The 17860-nt window shown below is 36.8% G+C and overlaps 1 protein-coding gene across 8 annotated transcripts in view; it reads left to right on the top strand.

Moving 5' to 3' along the window:
- Positions 1-17860, top strand: part of LOC102426990 (ankyrin repeat and KH domain-containing protein 1) — a 121423-nt gene that overhangs the window by 18612 nt on the left and 84951 nt on the right. For all 8 annotated transcript variants that reach the window (XM_023752075.1, XM_014453824.2, XM_023752074.1 and 5 more), the window contains exons 2-5: positions 7645-7798; positions 11984-12140; positions 13595-13742; positions 14443-14590. In XM_023752075.1, the coding sequence (XP_023607843.1) occupies positions 7645-7798; positions 11984-12140; positions 13595-13742; positions 14443-14590 (607 nt within the window). The remainder of the gene's footprint in view (positions 1-7644; positions 7799-11983; positions 12141-13594; positions 13743-14442; positions 14591-17860) is intronic.

Raw genomic sequence — 17860 nt, 5'->3', positions numbered from 1 at the left:
AAGTACATTTTTAAAAAATGTGTATTTTCGAAGTTTAAAATGTTTTATTTAGCTTATTTTTAATTTTCAAATCAGAATTTCTTAAGAGAGCTTCAATTGGGCAGGATCTTCATTTTTGAAGGTTTGCGTAGAGCGGTAGTGTAAAATAAAGATTTAGCCTTCCCTTTAGCTTTCTCATAGCTCCACGTGGAATTCATGGGAGTGATGATGATTCTTAAAAGTTAGTAGAGCCCGGCCAGTGCTGCTCAATGGTTGAGCGTCATCCTATGAACCAAGAGGTCACAGTTCGATTCCCAGTCAGTGCACATGCCCAGGTTTGGGACTCAGTCCCCAGTAGGGTTCATGCAGGAGGCAGCTAATCAATGATTCTCTTTCATCATTGATCTCTCTCTCTCTCTCTCTCTCTCTCTCTTTCTCTCTCTCTCCCCACTTTCCCCTCTCTTTCCTCCCCTTCTCCCTTCCTCTCTGAAATCATTAAAAATAAATTATTTTAAAGAGGTTAGTAGAAACAAAATTTGTGGCTACTAATATTTTAGTCCCTAACATAAAATACAAATTAACGTGTTAAAAATAAAAATTATATACTCTGTTTGTCTGTTAAAACTTATTCTATTTAAAACAGTGTATTTTCTACATATATTTGAGAGTTTGGTAGTGGTATCATGCTAATTGCATGATATGACCACCTATCTAGAGAAAAAAATGTATAATATAATGTACATGTTTTATGATAGATAATTCATTTTTACTGAGTTCTTTTCTCTTTTAACTAGCAATTGCTATTCCAGAAATATAGTATTAGAGAAGGTAATAATTGGTTATTGACAAATGTAGAGTGAGATTTTTTTTAGAGAAGGTAATAATTGGTTATTGACAAATGTAGAGTGAGATTTTTACTATTATATGACTTAAAATATATTAATCTTATTGAAAATTTAATTATAATACTGTTTCCTTACACTTGATATAAGTTGTTTGGTTTTTAAAAAATACATTTTTATTGATTTCAGGGAGGAAAAGAGGGAGGGAGAGAGAGAAAGAAACATCAGTGATGAGAGAGAATCATTGATCGGCTGCCTCCTGCATGCCCCCTACTGGGGATCAAGCCCACAACCTGGTCATGTGCCCTGACCAGGAATTGAACCATCACCTCCTGGTTCATAGGCCAATGCTCAACCTCTGAGCCACGCCAGCTGGGTGATATAAATTGTTTTTTTCAGTGGAAGCATGTTTTGGCCAAATCATAATTAGATTGATAAGTGATTTTTCTAACTAGATTTTGGCCAGGATGACTGTTTTTTTGTTTGTTTGTTTTTAAGACGATAAAAGCAGATTCTGTGGTTAATCTCCCTAGTAACTGTTGCCATCCAGTGGTTCATTTCTGAAATGTCAAGTGGGATAAAAAATGCTTTTCCTGTTTTCTTCCACCCCTTTGTTTAAATTCTAGTTGAAGCTACAAACCACGCTCATTTTTTTTAACACAGATTTAAAACAAGACTTTTGAGAAGAAAGACAAAATTTTTGCCTTTAGCATTTAAGAAAAGATTACCTATAAGAGAAAAACGGGTAGTTGTTTTTTGTGTGTGTGTGTGTGGCAGGGCCAGATTCCCTCTTGTCCTATTTTTTCCACCTTTTATTTTTGTACCTTATCAGAGGTAGAAGAAAAATCTGCAACATTTAAGACTTGAAATGCAATATTTAAGACTTGGCAAGTACCACTATTAGGTGGGTATTTCATGTTTGCTGCTGAATGAAGCTGGTGACTAGAGATGAGCTGTGTACATGTATCATCAGGCAATAAGAGGAATTTCTGTAATCCTTCAGCTATATATAAGAAACTATGAGACTTTATATTCCTTTGCATAATGAAGAGCAATTTCATTAGATATGTCATAAATTTGGACTTACCCATTTTATAGACTTTTTTTGGTACTATGTTACCAAGCCTTTATTAAATGTACAGAATTGGTCTTATTTACTATTTTCATGTAGTTATATAAATGGTTTCCACTTTTGCTGGACAGATATATATTGAGGTGATGCTATGTCACTCTGAATTTCAAGAGTATGTGTTTCAGTGACTTGATCAGTAAGATATTTATGAACTGCTAAAAGTAATCCCCAAATATTCCCAAAGTAATAGGCATAACTGGGTTTTTAAAAAATTGATTCCACATTATAAAATTTTAGAGGAGATAGGACAAAATAATAATAGAATTAAGTGCTTTTTGGCACATCTGGTTGACACAAATATCTTTAAATCACTTATGTGTTTAGTTATATGTGACTATAAAATCCTGGGAACTTAAGATTTTCCCAAGTGTTATAGATATTTAAAGTTTTTTGATCACGTGGGTCAGAACTTAAATATAAAATGGCTAAAACTACACTTGACAATTTACGTGGTCATCACAAGAAAAAGAAAAAAATTGTAACTGTGAATTGATGGTGTTAACTAAACTTACTTTGGTAATCATTTTGCAATATGTGCATCATATGAAATCATTATGTTGTACACCTTAAATTTATACAATATTGATGTCAATGATATCTCAAGAAAACTGGAAAAAATAAATGGGGGGAAAAAGAAAATTCAAGTGAATGCTGATTCTCAGTGAGTGTCATTCTTCCAGTTTCAAAAGGCATAAAAGATAGCCTTAGTGGATAGCCCTAGTGATTTGGCTCAGTGGATAAAGCGTCGACCTGCAGACTGAAGGGTCCTGAGTTCTATTCCGGTTAAGGACACATGCCCAGGTTGTGGGCTCAATCCTCACCAATGGGGGTGTGCAGGAGGCAGCTGATTAATGATTCTCTCTCATCTTTGATGTTTCTATCTACCTCTCCCTTCCTCTCTGAAATCAATCTATATAATAAAAGCCTAAGCAACCATATGGTGGAATAACCAGTTCCTATGATGCACACTGACCACCAGGGGGCAGACACTCAACACAAGAGCTGCCCCCTGGTGGTCAGTGTGCTCCCACAGGGGGAGCACTGCTCAGCTAGAAGCCGGGCTCATGGCTGGTGAGTGCAGCAGCGGTGGCGTGAGCCATCTGAGTGCCAAGGAGCAGTGAGCAGGCGGGCAGTAAGAAGCAAGGGGTCCAGGACTGCCAGAGAAATTTCCAACTGCCAGCTTAGGCCTGATCCCCATGGGTAGTGGGCCTAAGCCAGCAGGTGGACATCCCCCATGGGGTCCCGGACTGTGAGATGGTGCAGGCCAGGCTGAGGGATACCCCCACCCCCATGCATGAATTTCGTGCACCAAGCCTCTAGTTAACCGTTTGAGTCCCAAGCAGCGCAATTGCGCTGCTGAGATTTTATGTCGAGAAAACATACGATTCGTTTGAGTCCCAGGGGGTATTGAAAAAACACTGTCGAAGAATCCCAAACAGCGCAACCGCGCTTTCTCTAAATGAGTACGAAAAGACCCAAACAGCGTGATAGCGCTTGTTTTATTTTATGTCGAGAAATACCAAGCAGCACGATCACATGCTTGGGACTCAAACGGTTAATAAATAAAAAAATATATATATATATATATATTTTTTTTTAAATATATTTTATTGATTTTTTACAGAGAGGAAGGGAGAGGGATAGTTAGAAACATCGATGAGAGAGAAACATACATTTATATAGTGTTTACTATCCTCAAAGTGTTTTTACCTTATTTCATCATTTCAATAGCACTGTAAAGTAGGTGAGGCAGGTATTGTCTTTGTTTATTGAGAAAGAAATAATATCAGAAAGGTTGAGTGATATGCCTGATGGAACTAGCACTTGAACCTATTTCTTCTGATCTCTAGTGCAGTATTTATTCCATTATATTTTATTGCCTGATTGAAATGAATTTATATGCACTCTAAGACATTGGAGAATTAAACTCAGTGTTTATAAGCTCTCAGAATGCAAGGGGCACATACCTGTTTTATGTTTTTCTTCTGAACTTGATTCTTCCCAAGTACTTAAGAATATGCTGTCATGTCTATGTGATACTAACATTTCTGACACCCAGAATGATATTGCTACTGGTTCTCTGTCTTCTTACTGGTGGTGACCGGTAGGCAATGAGCAGTCTATCACCTTTTACATGATCTTACTCAAATCTATCCCCAGATATTCTTTCTAAAGCCATAATTCTACTCTTAAATTGAGATATAATCACATATCATAAAATTTAACATTTTAAAGTGTACAATTCAGTGGTTTATGGTACATTTACAAGATTATGCAGTATTCATCACTATCTAATTTCAGACATTTTCATCATTCCAGAAAGAAATCTCAGACCTGTTAGCAATCACATCCATTCCTCCCTCCCTGACTCTTCAGTCAACCATTAATCTCTTTGCTGTCTATATGGATTTGCTTATGCTGGACCTTTCATATAACTTTTTATTCTGGCATGTGTCAGTACTTATTCCTTTTTATGGCTAAATAATATTCCATTGTATGGATATACCACATTTTGTTTATCCATTTATCAGTTGATGGACATTTCCATTTCCATTTTTATGTATACATTATATCATAATGCAGCTATGAACTTCTGTGTACAAGTTTTTGTGTGAACATGTATATATGTTTTCAATCCTCATATATATATGCATAGAAGTAGAATTGCTGGGTCATATGATAATTCTGTGTTTGATATTTGAAGAACTGTCAAACTGTTACTCACAGTGGCTGCATCATTTATATTCCCATTAGCAATGTATGAAGAGGACCTTATGTTTTTTGTGTGGACCAGTCATCATTTTCCAAATGCATCTTCAAGCCTGTTTTTTATTTCATTCCCTTCCACCTCTATCCCCACTCCCCCCATCTGACCACCTGTTGAAATTCTATGCTTCCTTAAAAACCAAACTCAAATACTACTTGTGCGCTGTCTTCTTAGATTACTGGGGCTAGAAGTGACTTCTCTCTATTGTGTATAGTTGTACCATTTATTTCTCTTTTAGGCCTTTTTGTAATCATTGTTTGAGTCTTTGGACTTATTTCTTCTACCATATTTTTGTGCTCTCATGGTGCTTTGCATAAAACAGGACTTCAGTAAATATTGGAGAAACAAATGGGAGAGGATTGAAAATCCTTAACTTGGATTTTTAAAATGTTACATGATACATATACTCTGTATTTGGCTCTATAGTAATATATAATACCACATCAGACCAATACTTTTTATAAAATTGAAATGTTAACATCTAAATACCATCTTCAGTAAAAAAAATTCCAGAATTTGGAATCATGATTTTATCTATCCTTACAAACTGGCAGGTATATATATCTGCAAATACCTAATGTTTGGGCTTATAACAAGCTCTTAGTTGTACAGTTACCTTTTGATATAATTTGACAGCTAATATTCTACATTTATCTATTGGCATGGATCTATAATGCCATCTTTGTAATTACATATTAATGAAGCTGTGTTGTATTATACAGTACTAAGTACATACTAGTACATAGTTCATTGCTCAATGTTATTAGGTCTGAAGTTAAAGATTTATTTTGTAAAATTATAGTATACTAGGTAATAAATTACATCCAAATCATTCTAACTTTACTGTCTTTATTTGGATATCTTTATTTGGTGTCCATTGTGGAAACTAATAATCAACTAGCTAAATATGCCAAATAATGTAGTCCAAATACAGAGGTGCTTTGTTTATAAATTTGTGATATAGTATTGCCTAGTGATTAAGCGCACAGATTCTGTAGCTTAGTGGTCTGGGTTTGAAACCTAGCTTTGCCATTTATTAGCTGTGTGACTTGGAAGAAGTACTTAACCTTTCTATTCCAGTTTTTCTATCTGTCTACAAAAACTCTTAACTTCCCCAGGTATACATATTTATATATCACTAGAGGCCCGATGCATGAAATTCGTGCAAGAGTAGGCCTTCGCAACCCCAGCTGTCTTGGCTGCCTTGGCCCTTGCAGCCCCGGCTTTGTCCAGAAGGTTGTCCGGACGGTCATTCCGCTGTTTGGCTGTTCGGTTTATTTGCATATTATGCTTTTTTTTATTTTAGATAGACATATATAGGTATGTAAATATGTACTCATGATTATATACTATGAATAGTCATGTTCATGTTTACTTACATGTATATATCTACTTTTAGCAAAATAATGACCATACTGTTTTGAATCTTGTGGCTTTCACTTAGCTTGATGGTTTCTCATGCCATTCAGTATGCTTCAAAAACACTGTGTATAGTGACTGCATAGTAGTCCATCCTGTGAATGTTCAAAATGTATTTACCAAATTCCCCATTGTAGTTTTTTCTTTTTCTTTTTGGAATTTTAATTAATGTTGCAGTGAACATCCTTGCATATTTTTGTCTGGCTTTCAGATAAGGTATATCAACATATGTGTAACTGCATCTGTTGAAAAAAATCCGCATTATTAATAAATCACTTGGAGTGCGGGAAACGAGTTAAGTCGGCTCGCGTGAATTGCGCGTACTCCGCGGGAGCCGTCTTTAACTCGGTTCATATAGATTTGCGGTGGAGTGCGGGAAACGTGTAAACTCGGGCCGATTGTAACTGCGTATTACCAAATATTTGTTTGTAATCCACCCTTTTGGTGGATGGAACAAAACCAAAAGACAGAGCCATCTTATATTTTGGCGGGAAATTCACCGCACTCCAAGTGTTAACCGGTACACCTGGTAAATTTTTAATAGATTCCTTAAAATAGAATTACGAGGACAAAGAGCATGAGCTTTTAAAAAAAATATTTTTATTGATTTCAGAGAGGAAGGGAGATAGAAACATCAGTGATGAGAGAGTATCATTGATTGGCTGCCTCCTGCCTGCCCCCTGTTGGGGATCAAGCCCACAATCCAGGCATGTGCTCTGACCGGAAATTGAACCTTGACCTCCTGATTCATAGGTTGGCGCTCAACCACTGAGCCACACAGTGGAGAAGGGCATGAGCTTTTTAAGGCATTTTGACGCATTTCCAAATTACTTTCCAGAAAAGTTGTGCATATTTTATTTAAGAGAATTTATTTAAAATGAACTTTATTTGAAATTAGTGGGTTGTTTTTATTTTCATAAGTTGATTTTGCTATATCATTTATTTCAGTGAATATGTATTGAATATCTACTATTTGCAAGGTATTTTAGACCCAGAGGATCAATGTACAAATAGGTATGGTTCCTAATCTCATGGAGCTTGCTTGTCTCTAGGACTGCAGATATTTGGCAGTGGATTACATTATTTTAAAGAGTTAGAATTGAATAAATTAATTAGAAGCAAGGAAAAGTTGTGCCTGAATGACTTATCTATGCTATCTAGTCTTTTTACTATGTAGTCCTGTATACACCATATTGGGGGGCTATGTTCATAGACTTGCTTCGTTGAAAAAATGCTGCTTTTCAGCTCTGTGTTAAGCACAGAAGATACAATGCTCTCTAGAAAACTTGAATTTGGTATGTCTATGTTATATTTGTAATCAGAGCTAAAGATAAGAGATAGTTGAGAGGCTCCCTCAAAGTCTCTTCCCATAGTCCCATATTTCTGCAGTAATTTATCTGGTTATACTTAAATTCCAAATCAGAAGTCATATTACCTTAAATTGCAGTTATTCTAACAATATTGAGATCAGTTTAATGGATATTGCATCTTTAATTCATAAACAGGTTGAATCATTTATTTTGGACCAAGAAGACCTGGATAACCCAGTGCTTAAAACAACATCAGAAATATTCTTATCAAGCACTGCAGAAGGAGCAGACTTACGCACTGTGGATCCAGAGACACAGGCACGACTAGAAGCATTGCTAGAAGCAGCAGGTGCGTAATTTTTGTTTTCTCTTTTTCAACTCTTTAAAAGTCTAGATTGTTATACAAAGTTACACAAGATTACCCCTAAATATATAACACTAGAGGCCCAGTACACAACATTCGTGCACTGGGGGGGGGGGGGGGGGGGGGGGGGCCTGGCCTGCGCTCTCTCGCAGTCTGGGAGCCCTCGGGGGATGTCCTACTGACAGCTTAGCGCAGCCGTGGACGCGAGAGAGGCTCCCGCCACTGCTGCTGCGCTCCCCAGCCAGTCAGCCTGGCTTCTGGCTGAGCGGTGCTCCCCCTGTGGGAGCGCACTGACCACCAGGGGGAAGCTCCTGCATTGAGCGTCTTCCCCCTGGTGGCCAGTGCGCATCATAGCGACTGGTCATTCAGCCATTTGGTCGATTTGCATATTACCCTTTTATTATATAGGACTAGAGGCCTGGTGCATGAAATTCGTGCACTCTGGGGGGGGGGAGGTGTCCCTCAGCCCGGACTGCACCCTCTCGCAGTCTGGGAGCAGGCCTAAGCCATCAGTCTGACATTCTTAGCGCTGCTGCAGAGGCGGAAGAGGCTCCCACCACTGCTGCTGCGCTAGCCACCCATGAGCCCGGCTTCTGGCTGAGCAACGCTCCCCTTGTGGGAGCACACTGATCACCAAGGGACAGCTCCTGCATTGAGCATCTGCCCCCTGGTGGTCAGTGCATGTCATAGCAACTGGTCATTCTGCTGTGTGGTCAATTTGCATATTAGCCTTTTATTATATAGGATTATGTGAAATTTGAAATCTCTACACAATATATTATTTTTTTTCCCTAAAGAAAACATTCACATTTTATATTTTAAAAATTCTTGGTTGAAAGTTTTCTGTGAGTGATTTCTGGGCTCTGCACTAACATATTTAAGGTATTAGATAATAACCTAGTTATTAAGGAAAATTTATTACTAATTATATTATAAAATAAAACTGTGAAAGGTAAACTTAAATTTAGTTCATCAAATTATGAATCTTTTAACTGATTTAGGGAATTCTATGATTATTTTAGTCTATGTATCTTAATAATAGATTGCTTTTTTTTTTTTACTTAGAAGATCTTAAATAAAAATTGAACACAAAATTGGATCAGCTCTAGTCAAATATACCAAGCTATATCAACTTATTCTGAACTAGCAGAAAAGAAAATCTGTGATAAGCATGCTTTCTCAAAATAATATGTACTTATCACTGTTTTATTTTTCAACCTGCTTCATTATTTGCTACACAAAATTTCCATTATACTATAATGAAAACCTTTTATCTCCTAAAATTACATTTTGAGAAGGAAGTTAACTTTTTTCTGATATTTGTATATTGCTTTTGAATGTTCACTTTGTATGACACTTCCTTTATTTACTTAATATAAACATATGTGCACATTACATATATGTAAGAATTTAATCTGGAAGAAATTACAGCTTATTTTTTAAAATAGCACCTAGACCAGGGGTGGGCAAACTTTTTGACTCGAGGGCCACAATGGGTTCTTAAACTGGACCGGAGGGCCGGAACAAAAGCATGGATGGAGTGTTTGTGTGAACTAATATAAATTCAAAGTAAACATCATTACATAAAAGGGTACGGTCTTTTTTTTTTTTAGTTTTATTCATTTCAAACGGGCCGGATCCGGCCCGCGGGCCGTAGTTTGCCCACGGCTGACCTAGACACTTCTTATGGAGATATATATATTTTTACAGCGATATATATGTTAGGCCATGTTACAGCTATTAAAATATGGAAAATAAAAAATAAAAGTTTAAAAAAGTATGGGGAATTTCATTAAGCTTCTGAGTACAATTGATTCTAGAACAACACAGGAGGTTAGGGTTGTCAACCTCCATGAAATAAAAAATTCACATATAACTTTTAACTCCCCCAAAACTCAGTTATTTCTCAGTATTTAAGGGGTTTGGTTCCAGGACCCCCTGAGGATACCAAGTCCATGGATGTTCAAATTCCTTATATAAAATGGCGTAGAACAATGCATGCAATTGGCCCTCCACATTTGTGGATATGAAACCCCAGGGAAATGTAGGGCCAACTGTATATTAAAAAATTCGTGTGTAAGTGAACCCGTGCAGTTTAAACCCGTTTTCTTTAAGGGTCAACTGTCCTTTAATAAACATAATAATAAAGGTAGGTATTCAGAAAAATTATAGCAACCTCTTAACACATTTGATATTGAAGGAAATAAGCAATTATACATTTGACCAAATAATCACTAGGGGAAAACTAGGAGCTAAAAGAAATTGAGTTTTTCTATATTATTCTTAGAAAGACATAAATAGTATGTTAGGAATGTATTTACTTGATATCCTCTTGTTATTCCTTTAACTTTATCCTGTTATGAAAGCATAGGTACAATTTTTAGTGATTGACTTTTAGTCCATCTAATGTCTCTTTTTGGAATTGATACACACTTAAAAATATATTGAATAAAATATGTAAGTATCCAGCAGAAGACTGTTTAATTTAGGGCAGGACTAGTAATTACAACAACAACAACAAGAAAAAAAGGAATGAAGATCACATTAGTAATTATACTAGGTATCCCTCCCTTTTAGTCTGATTTTTTTATGAGTTTCCTGGTCGTGATTTAGGGGTATAATGTATAATGTTTCTAAAATGGGAATGCCCCTAGCCACCTTTTTTTTTTTCCTGTGCTTTGGAACCTTACATTTTACTTAGAACAGAAAGAAATGTGGAGAAAAGGCATTCCTATTTTCCAAATATTTTCTGGACTAATTTCCTTTCCTTTTCCAGACCAAGTTTTTTTAGTGGTAGTACATCTTTACCCCTTGGTTTAGGCTGACACTTCACTCATGTTGTGAGTACTACTTCAGATCTCTAATTAAGGGTTTTAAATTCATTTCTCTTTTTTCTGATTCTCATGATTCTCACTCAGGACTGCCTCTTTTCTGGTACATAAGCAATTTTTGGTTTTGTATTTTTGATGTTCTTTTTTGTTGTTAATCCTGACCCAAGGCTATTTTTTCATTGATTTTTAGAGTGTGTGGGAGGGAGGGGGAGACAGAGAGAGAAACATCAATGTGAGAGAGAGACAGCAATTGGTTGCCTACTGCATGTGCCCTGACCAGGGCCTGTGATCAAGCTTGCAACCTAGGTATGTGCCCTTAACTGGAATCGAACCTGAGACCCTTCAGTCTGTGGGCTGACACTCTATCCACTGAGCAAAACCAGCTAGGGTCATTTTCTATCTTATTGGGCAAGTTTTCCCATTTCTTGTTGTTGTTGTTCTCCAAAATTTTTTTTACTATTTTTCTCTCATTTTTAGTAGTAACAGGCAGTGATACTGTCAACAAAATTTTTGCTTACAGTAGTCACTGATTCTAGATAAAATGATTTATTGCCAACTTAGACATCTGATAGTCCTACTTGACTGTGAGTGCTGTGAGGACAGGAACTATGTCTTATTCCTTTTTGTCTCCCTTGTGTCTGGCACATCATAAGCAAATAGTAAAATTAAAAATAAAAATGAATTTTTTAATTAACATTTTTTATTGATTTTAGAGAAGAAGGGAGAGGGAGTGAGAGAAACATCAATGATGAGAGAGAATCATTGATTGGCTGCCTCCTGCATATCCTCTACTGGGGATCGAGCCTGCAGCCCAGGCATGCACTCTGACTACAAATCAAATTGTGACCTCCTGGTTCATAGGTTGACACTCAGCCACTGAGCTGCACTGGTCAGGCAAGAATGAATTTATTTTAATTAAAAATGTGGCCCTAGAAGATGGTTCTAAGTGGCTATTTGGCCAGAGGAAGAAACTATTAGATTGTTTGTTGAACATTACAGAATATCCCCTTTGTTGCTACTGAAAACAGTCTATAAACAAATACAATTCTGTCCTAGAGATCTTATGGTATGACTATATACTTTGAAGGAAATCTCATTTATTTGCTAAAATAAGCATCCTATTAAGTTACATTTGGAGTTAAGGAGGGAACAAATTAATATTATATGCACTGATTGTAAAGATGGAAAGACTAAAACGTAGGTGATTATGATGGTCTTTTGACATTAGTGGCAAAATTGAAATTATCAGCCTAATCTTTCTTGTTTAGAAATGTAATTACAATTTGCACTTTTATGCTTTTCTTTCCCTGCACTTCTGATTGCTTGACGCACACTGAAGGAATTGGCAAATTGTCAACTGCAGATGGTAAAGCTTTTGCAGATCCTGAGGTACTCCGGAGATTAACATCCTCAGTAAGTTGTGCGCTGGATGAAGCTGCTGCTGCACTGACACGAATGAAAGCAGAAAACGGCCACAATGCAGGACAAATAGACACGTATGTATTTAATGACTTCTGCTGGATATTAGATGTTTTCTTGAGTGGCAAATTTTGATTAAATATATCTTTTGGAGGGGCTTATAAATTTTAGTCAAGTGGATATTATACAGGGTGGACACAAGTAGGTTTACTGTGCCATTGTGATATTCTTTTGAATTAATAAAGCCATTGTAATAATCATAACCTGCATGTCTTTTTGTGTATGAACAACTGTAAACCTACTTTTGCCCACTTTTGTATTTTAAGTTGATATATAAATGTGTATATAAATATGGATGTAAAAATGGATATTATATTTTTATCCTTACATTCTACTCATATTTATTGAGCGTCCTTGTGGAATGTATTATACTTGAGTGTGAGAAAACAAACTTAATAAGATCTGGTTTCCATTTCTAAGGAAGTTACTTTTCCTAATAGTTATAGGAGTAAACTTTAAATTAACTGCTTTGAATACTAATAAATAAATTGGTTGAAAATTGTTAAGAGAGTAAATCTTGAGAGTTCTCAGCACAAAAAAAGAAAAAACCCACTTTTTTGGTATCTAAATGAGATGATGGATGTTAACTAAACTTATTGTAGTCATTTCATAATATATGTAAGTCAAGTCACCTTAAACTTGTACAGTGCTATATGCCAATTATAGCTCAATAAAATTGGGGGAAAATAATAAATGAAATGGATTGTTAATGCAATAATCTAGGTGCTTGCTACTCAAACATGGTCCATGTACTAGCAGTATCAGCATCACCTCACAGCTTATTAGAAATACAGAATTTGGATCTACTGACTCAGAATCTGCATTTTAATAAGAAATATGGGTGATTTGTATGCACATTAAGTTTGAAATTTACGGATTTTGTTAGTAATCATTCTGCAATAAAATTTTTACTTAGATTTTTACCTTCTATTACCGAATAAAATTTTAAACCATAGGATTATATCCCAAATATCTTTGAGAATCATTACACTAATACAGTATTATTTAAAAACTTGTGCATCTAGTCCAGCCGGATAGCTCATTTTGTTAGAGCATAATCCTGGTACACTAAGGTTGTGGGTTCAATCCCAGATAAATGGAACAACAAATCGATGTTTCTCTCTCTCTCTCCCCCTTCCTCTGTCTCTAAATCAACAAATAAAAATTAAGAAGAAAAACTTGTGCATCCTAATAGCTTTAAAAAGCTTTATTTAAAATTTAATATGACAATATGTTAGGATATTTTAAAATACAAAAATGACAACTATTTCATATTCACTTATTCTGGCTTAGTTGATATCCATGAATAAGTATTGCAAACAAGATGCTCAGTAAACAAGGTATTCATACAGTTTTGTTTTTTACTATATCAATATTTTTCTATGTATGACTATTTATACTTAATGTAATTTATGATCATGGTACCCTGAGTCTTTCTGGGTTGCTTAATTGTTGATGATTTTATTTTCAGTCGCAGTCTGGCAGAAGCTTGTTCGGATGGTGATGTAAATGCTGTTCGTAAATTACTAGATGAAGGCAGAAGTGTAAATGAACATACAGAAGAAGGAGAAAGCCTGCTGTGTTTGGCTTGTTCAGCAGGATATTATGAATTAGCACAAGTAAGCAGAAGTAATCTTTGGTGATTAAAATTATTGAAGGGTTTTGATGTTTTATTTTATCATTAATAAAAAAATTATAATTATAAGCCAAGGTCTTTCCTTCTTGGCGTAGGTAAAATAGAAACTGATACATAATTAATTTGTTGCCTGTACATGCAACTAGGCACGGTCCATTTTTCTACCACTTACTCAAAACTAGACTTAATGAATAAACACTTAGAAATAATAATATTTTAAACTTTGGAAATAATATGCAGCTATAATAGAAAGTGATGATTTATTTTCATTTTGCCAGATTACCCCAATTCTTTTAAATTTTTCCTCCTGTTGGAGCAATATTGGGAAATAGCCATGTGTTTATCAGTTTCTATCTTGTGAGTGTAGTTTTGCTGTTCTCTTACTAGATAATCCCAAGCATAATACCAATTCTTTGACAAGAGCAGTTCCATTATATAATAGGATGGGTAATGTGATTACATACTTAAAGATTAATATGTAGTGGTATTGTAAAAATATAGCATCTAACTTGGTGTTTTGAGCACCGAATGCTGGCATATTTTCCCAAAGGTGATTATTTTTTATTTTTTATTACCCCTCCCACACACACTCTAAAAGAGTATTTTCCCAGATTTAGTATATTCTCTAGAAATAATGTTAATAATAAGAATTGATAATTACTCTGTGTGTATGTGTTTTAAAGGTATTGCTTGCTATGCATGCTGATGTTGAAGATCGAGGGACTAAAGGAGACATAACTCCCCTAATGGCAGCATCCAGTGGAGGTTATTTAGATATTGTGAAATTATTACTTCTTCATGATGCAAATGTCAACTCCCAGTCTGCAACAGGTATATAGATAATTATGTGTGAATTTGAAAAAGTAAATTGATATAATTAATTATAACCTGAGAGATAAAAATTTGATTCTTAGGGAAAACCAGTTGTAAACCTACAAAAAAATCTTAGCCCTTGTTTAGAATCTGACTAAAATACAGATTAATTTGATATCTTCAAAAATCTTTAAACCATACTTAGATTCTATTTGGTAAGTTTTTCTGTAGGGGACAATTTTTTTCTACCACAATTATATGCATTGTTTAAAGAGGCAAAATTATGGACTGTATCTCTTATAATTTCTTTATCTCATTTAGTACAGCTCCCTTGACTTTAGATTATAGATTAACCTGAGAGTATTTTTTTTATAAGATATTTTTATTGCTTTCAGAGAGGAAGGGAGAGGGAGAGAGATAGAAACATCAATGATGAGAGAGGACCATTGATCGGCTGCCTCCTGCACGCACCCCACTGGGGATCGAGCCCGCAACCTGGGCATATGCCCTTGACCGGAATCGAACCCAGGACCCTTCAGTCTGCAGGCCGACGCTCCATCCACTGAGCCAAACCGGCCAGGGCACCTGAAAGTACTTTTTTATCCATAAGGTTTTTCATGACACATGTACTGAATGCATTTACTAATAAGATATTCTAATGGCAGCATGAAAACTCCTCTAGTAAGGACTACTCTTTTATTTATTAACTAGTAGCCTGGTGCACGAAATTCGTGCACATTAAAAGGAAATTAATTGCCCTAACCGGTTTGGCTCAGTGGATAGAGCATTGGCCTGCGGACTTAAGGGTCCCGGGTTCGATTCCGGTCAAGGGCATGTATCTTGGTTGCGGGCACATCCCCAGTGGGAAGTGCGCAGGAGGCAGCTGATCAATGTTTCTCTCTCATCGATGTTTCTAACTCTCTATCCCTCTCCCTTCCTCTCTGTAAAAAATCAATAAAATATGTATATTTTTTAAAAGGGAATTAATTAGCGGAGATATTTTAATATTGCTATTTGCCCTTTCTCTGTAATAGAAGTGTGAGAGATGAAAGGAAATTAGTAAAATGTATATGAAAATAATATATAAATTTATCCTATTCAATAAAGAGGGGTTATGCTAATTGAACCTCACACCATCGCAAAGACGGCAGCACCCACAGCCAATAAGGAGGGAATATGCTAATTGACTGCCCCGCCCTCAGAGATGGCAGCACCCACAGCCGCAAGATGGCGGTGCCCAGTCCCCTCAGCCCTGCTGGGGCGGCAAGGCCGGGTCCGCTCCGTGCACCTGCCTATGGAGTCCCCGAGTCCCCTCAGCCCCCCAGCCACCCAGGGCCGGCCTGAGGTGCGGCAAGCCTCGGATGGCAGCTGCCCAGCCTCCCAGAGCCGCCCGAGGCTCAGGTCACCAGGGCTGGCCGAGGCTTGTGCTGCCAGCAGTGGCAGCACAGGTGTGATGGGGCGTTGCCTTCCCCTGATCTCCAAGTCGCCTCCTGTCCCTGAGGGCTTCCAGACTGTGAGAGGGGGCAGGTCAGGCTGAGGGACCCTCCCCTCCAGTGCATGAATTTTCATGCATTGGGCCTCTAGTTAATAAATAAACAGTAACAAAAGGATATAACAACAACAGAGGCATGATATAAAAATGACAAAAACATGATATAAAAACATGATATAAAAACAACAGTGATGCAAACAATGACTGATAAAGTGATTAAACTTATTCTAATATCTCCCTGTACACCACATTAAGAGTGAAAACATTTTCAGAGTGCTTGACTAATTTCCCTTGTGATGAAGTATTTAGAACCTTAACTATAATTTCACATGCTCTTCAAACTGGAGAGAAAGCAACATATACTGACCATGTGCGAAAACAGGTTCAGGTAGGAATATGCCTACTCTGTCTAGAGTTTGTCCTTGTGATTTATTAATAGTCATCACAAATGCTGGCATCACAGGAAACAGTCGTCGAATCAATTTAAATGGGAGGCCAGTGTCAGATGGGGACAAATTAATTCTTGGAATCAGAACAACCTCTCCCTCTGCAGATCCTGTTAGTACTTCAGCTTCGATAATGTTAGGTCGTAATCTTTTGATAATAAATCTGGTACCATTACAAAGACCCCATTTACTATTGAGATTTCTCAATAGCATGATGATTGCACCCACATTCAATTTTAATTTATGACACGGCATTCCCGAAGGAGTAATACTATTAAGAAATTCAATGGGAAATTTTCCTTTTCAGCATCATCTGTGGAATCATCACTAAAATATGTGTGAAAATCTCCATTGAGTATATCTAAAATTTCTTCATTTAATTTTTGAACATGCTCATTTTTTGGACAAAGAATTGCACGTTTAGATATATTTTTAATATTATCTATAGATAGAGTATTTCCAAAGGTAGCTTCAATAATAGATCCATTACAAATCATTTCACAGGGGATTTCAGTAATATCCATTCCTAAATGAAAACTGCTATCAAGTTTGCCATCTCCAAGTTTTACTAACCATCTACTATAATAGAATCCTCTGATCTCATATTTGTTGTAAGAGACAACTTTCTGAAACATCCCCAAACATTGCAGTACTTTAAACTCGTTTGTACTATGGCCAATCCTATAGCATGTGGTACAATACTGAGACATTGTTGAAAATCCCCTCCAAGAAGGAGAACTTTCCCACCAAATACAACATTCAGACTCATAATTTCTCTTAGTAATCTGTCTATGGTGTTTATAGCATGACTGGATGCCATGGTGCATTCATCAATAATGAGAAGTTGGGCCTTTTTAATAGTTTTAGCAACTTCACTGTTTATATCGAGTCTAGAAATTGAAGTTTCATTTAATGGAATCGGTAATTTATATTTGGAATGAAAGGTGCTTCCACCGAGAAGTAAATTTGCAGCAATTCCTGTAGACGCTGTGGGTAAAACAGTACCACCATGACCTCTAATATAATGTATTAAAACTTTATACACATATGCAGGTGAATAGGATTCCTAGCTGACAGGCCCCTGGCAGCAAGCTGGCCACCTGTCGATTCTGTGAGGAATGGGGTTCCCTCCTCCCTCCTGTCAGGGTCTGGGGTGCAGGTGAATGGGGTTCCTGGCTGGCAGGCCACTGACAGCAAGCTATCCAACAGCAGATTCTGTGAGGAATGGGGCTGCCTCCTCCCTACTGTCTGGGTCTGGTTTGAAGGCCGGCCACGCCCCCTGTTGGGCCAGACCCAGAGTTCTACCACGCTGTGCTTCCATCTCAGCAACCAGGCTGACTTTTGCTGGGT

This window comes from Myotis lucifugus, unplaced genomic scaffold (assembly GCF_000147115.1).
Source record: "Myotis lucifugus unplaced genomic scaffold, Myoluc2.0 scaffold_28, whole genome shotgun sequence".
Taxonomy (NCBI): Eukaryota; Metazoa; Chordata; class Mammalia; order Chiroptera; family Vespertilionidae; genus Myotis; species Myotis lucifugus.
The sequence above is the reverse complement of the archived record's forward strand: the minus strand, read 5'-3'. Positions and strand labels throughout refer to the sequence as shown.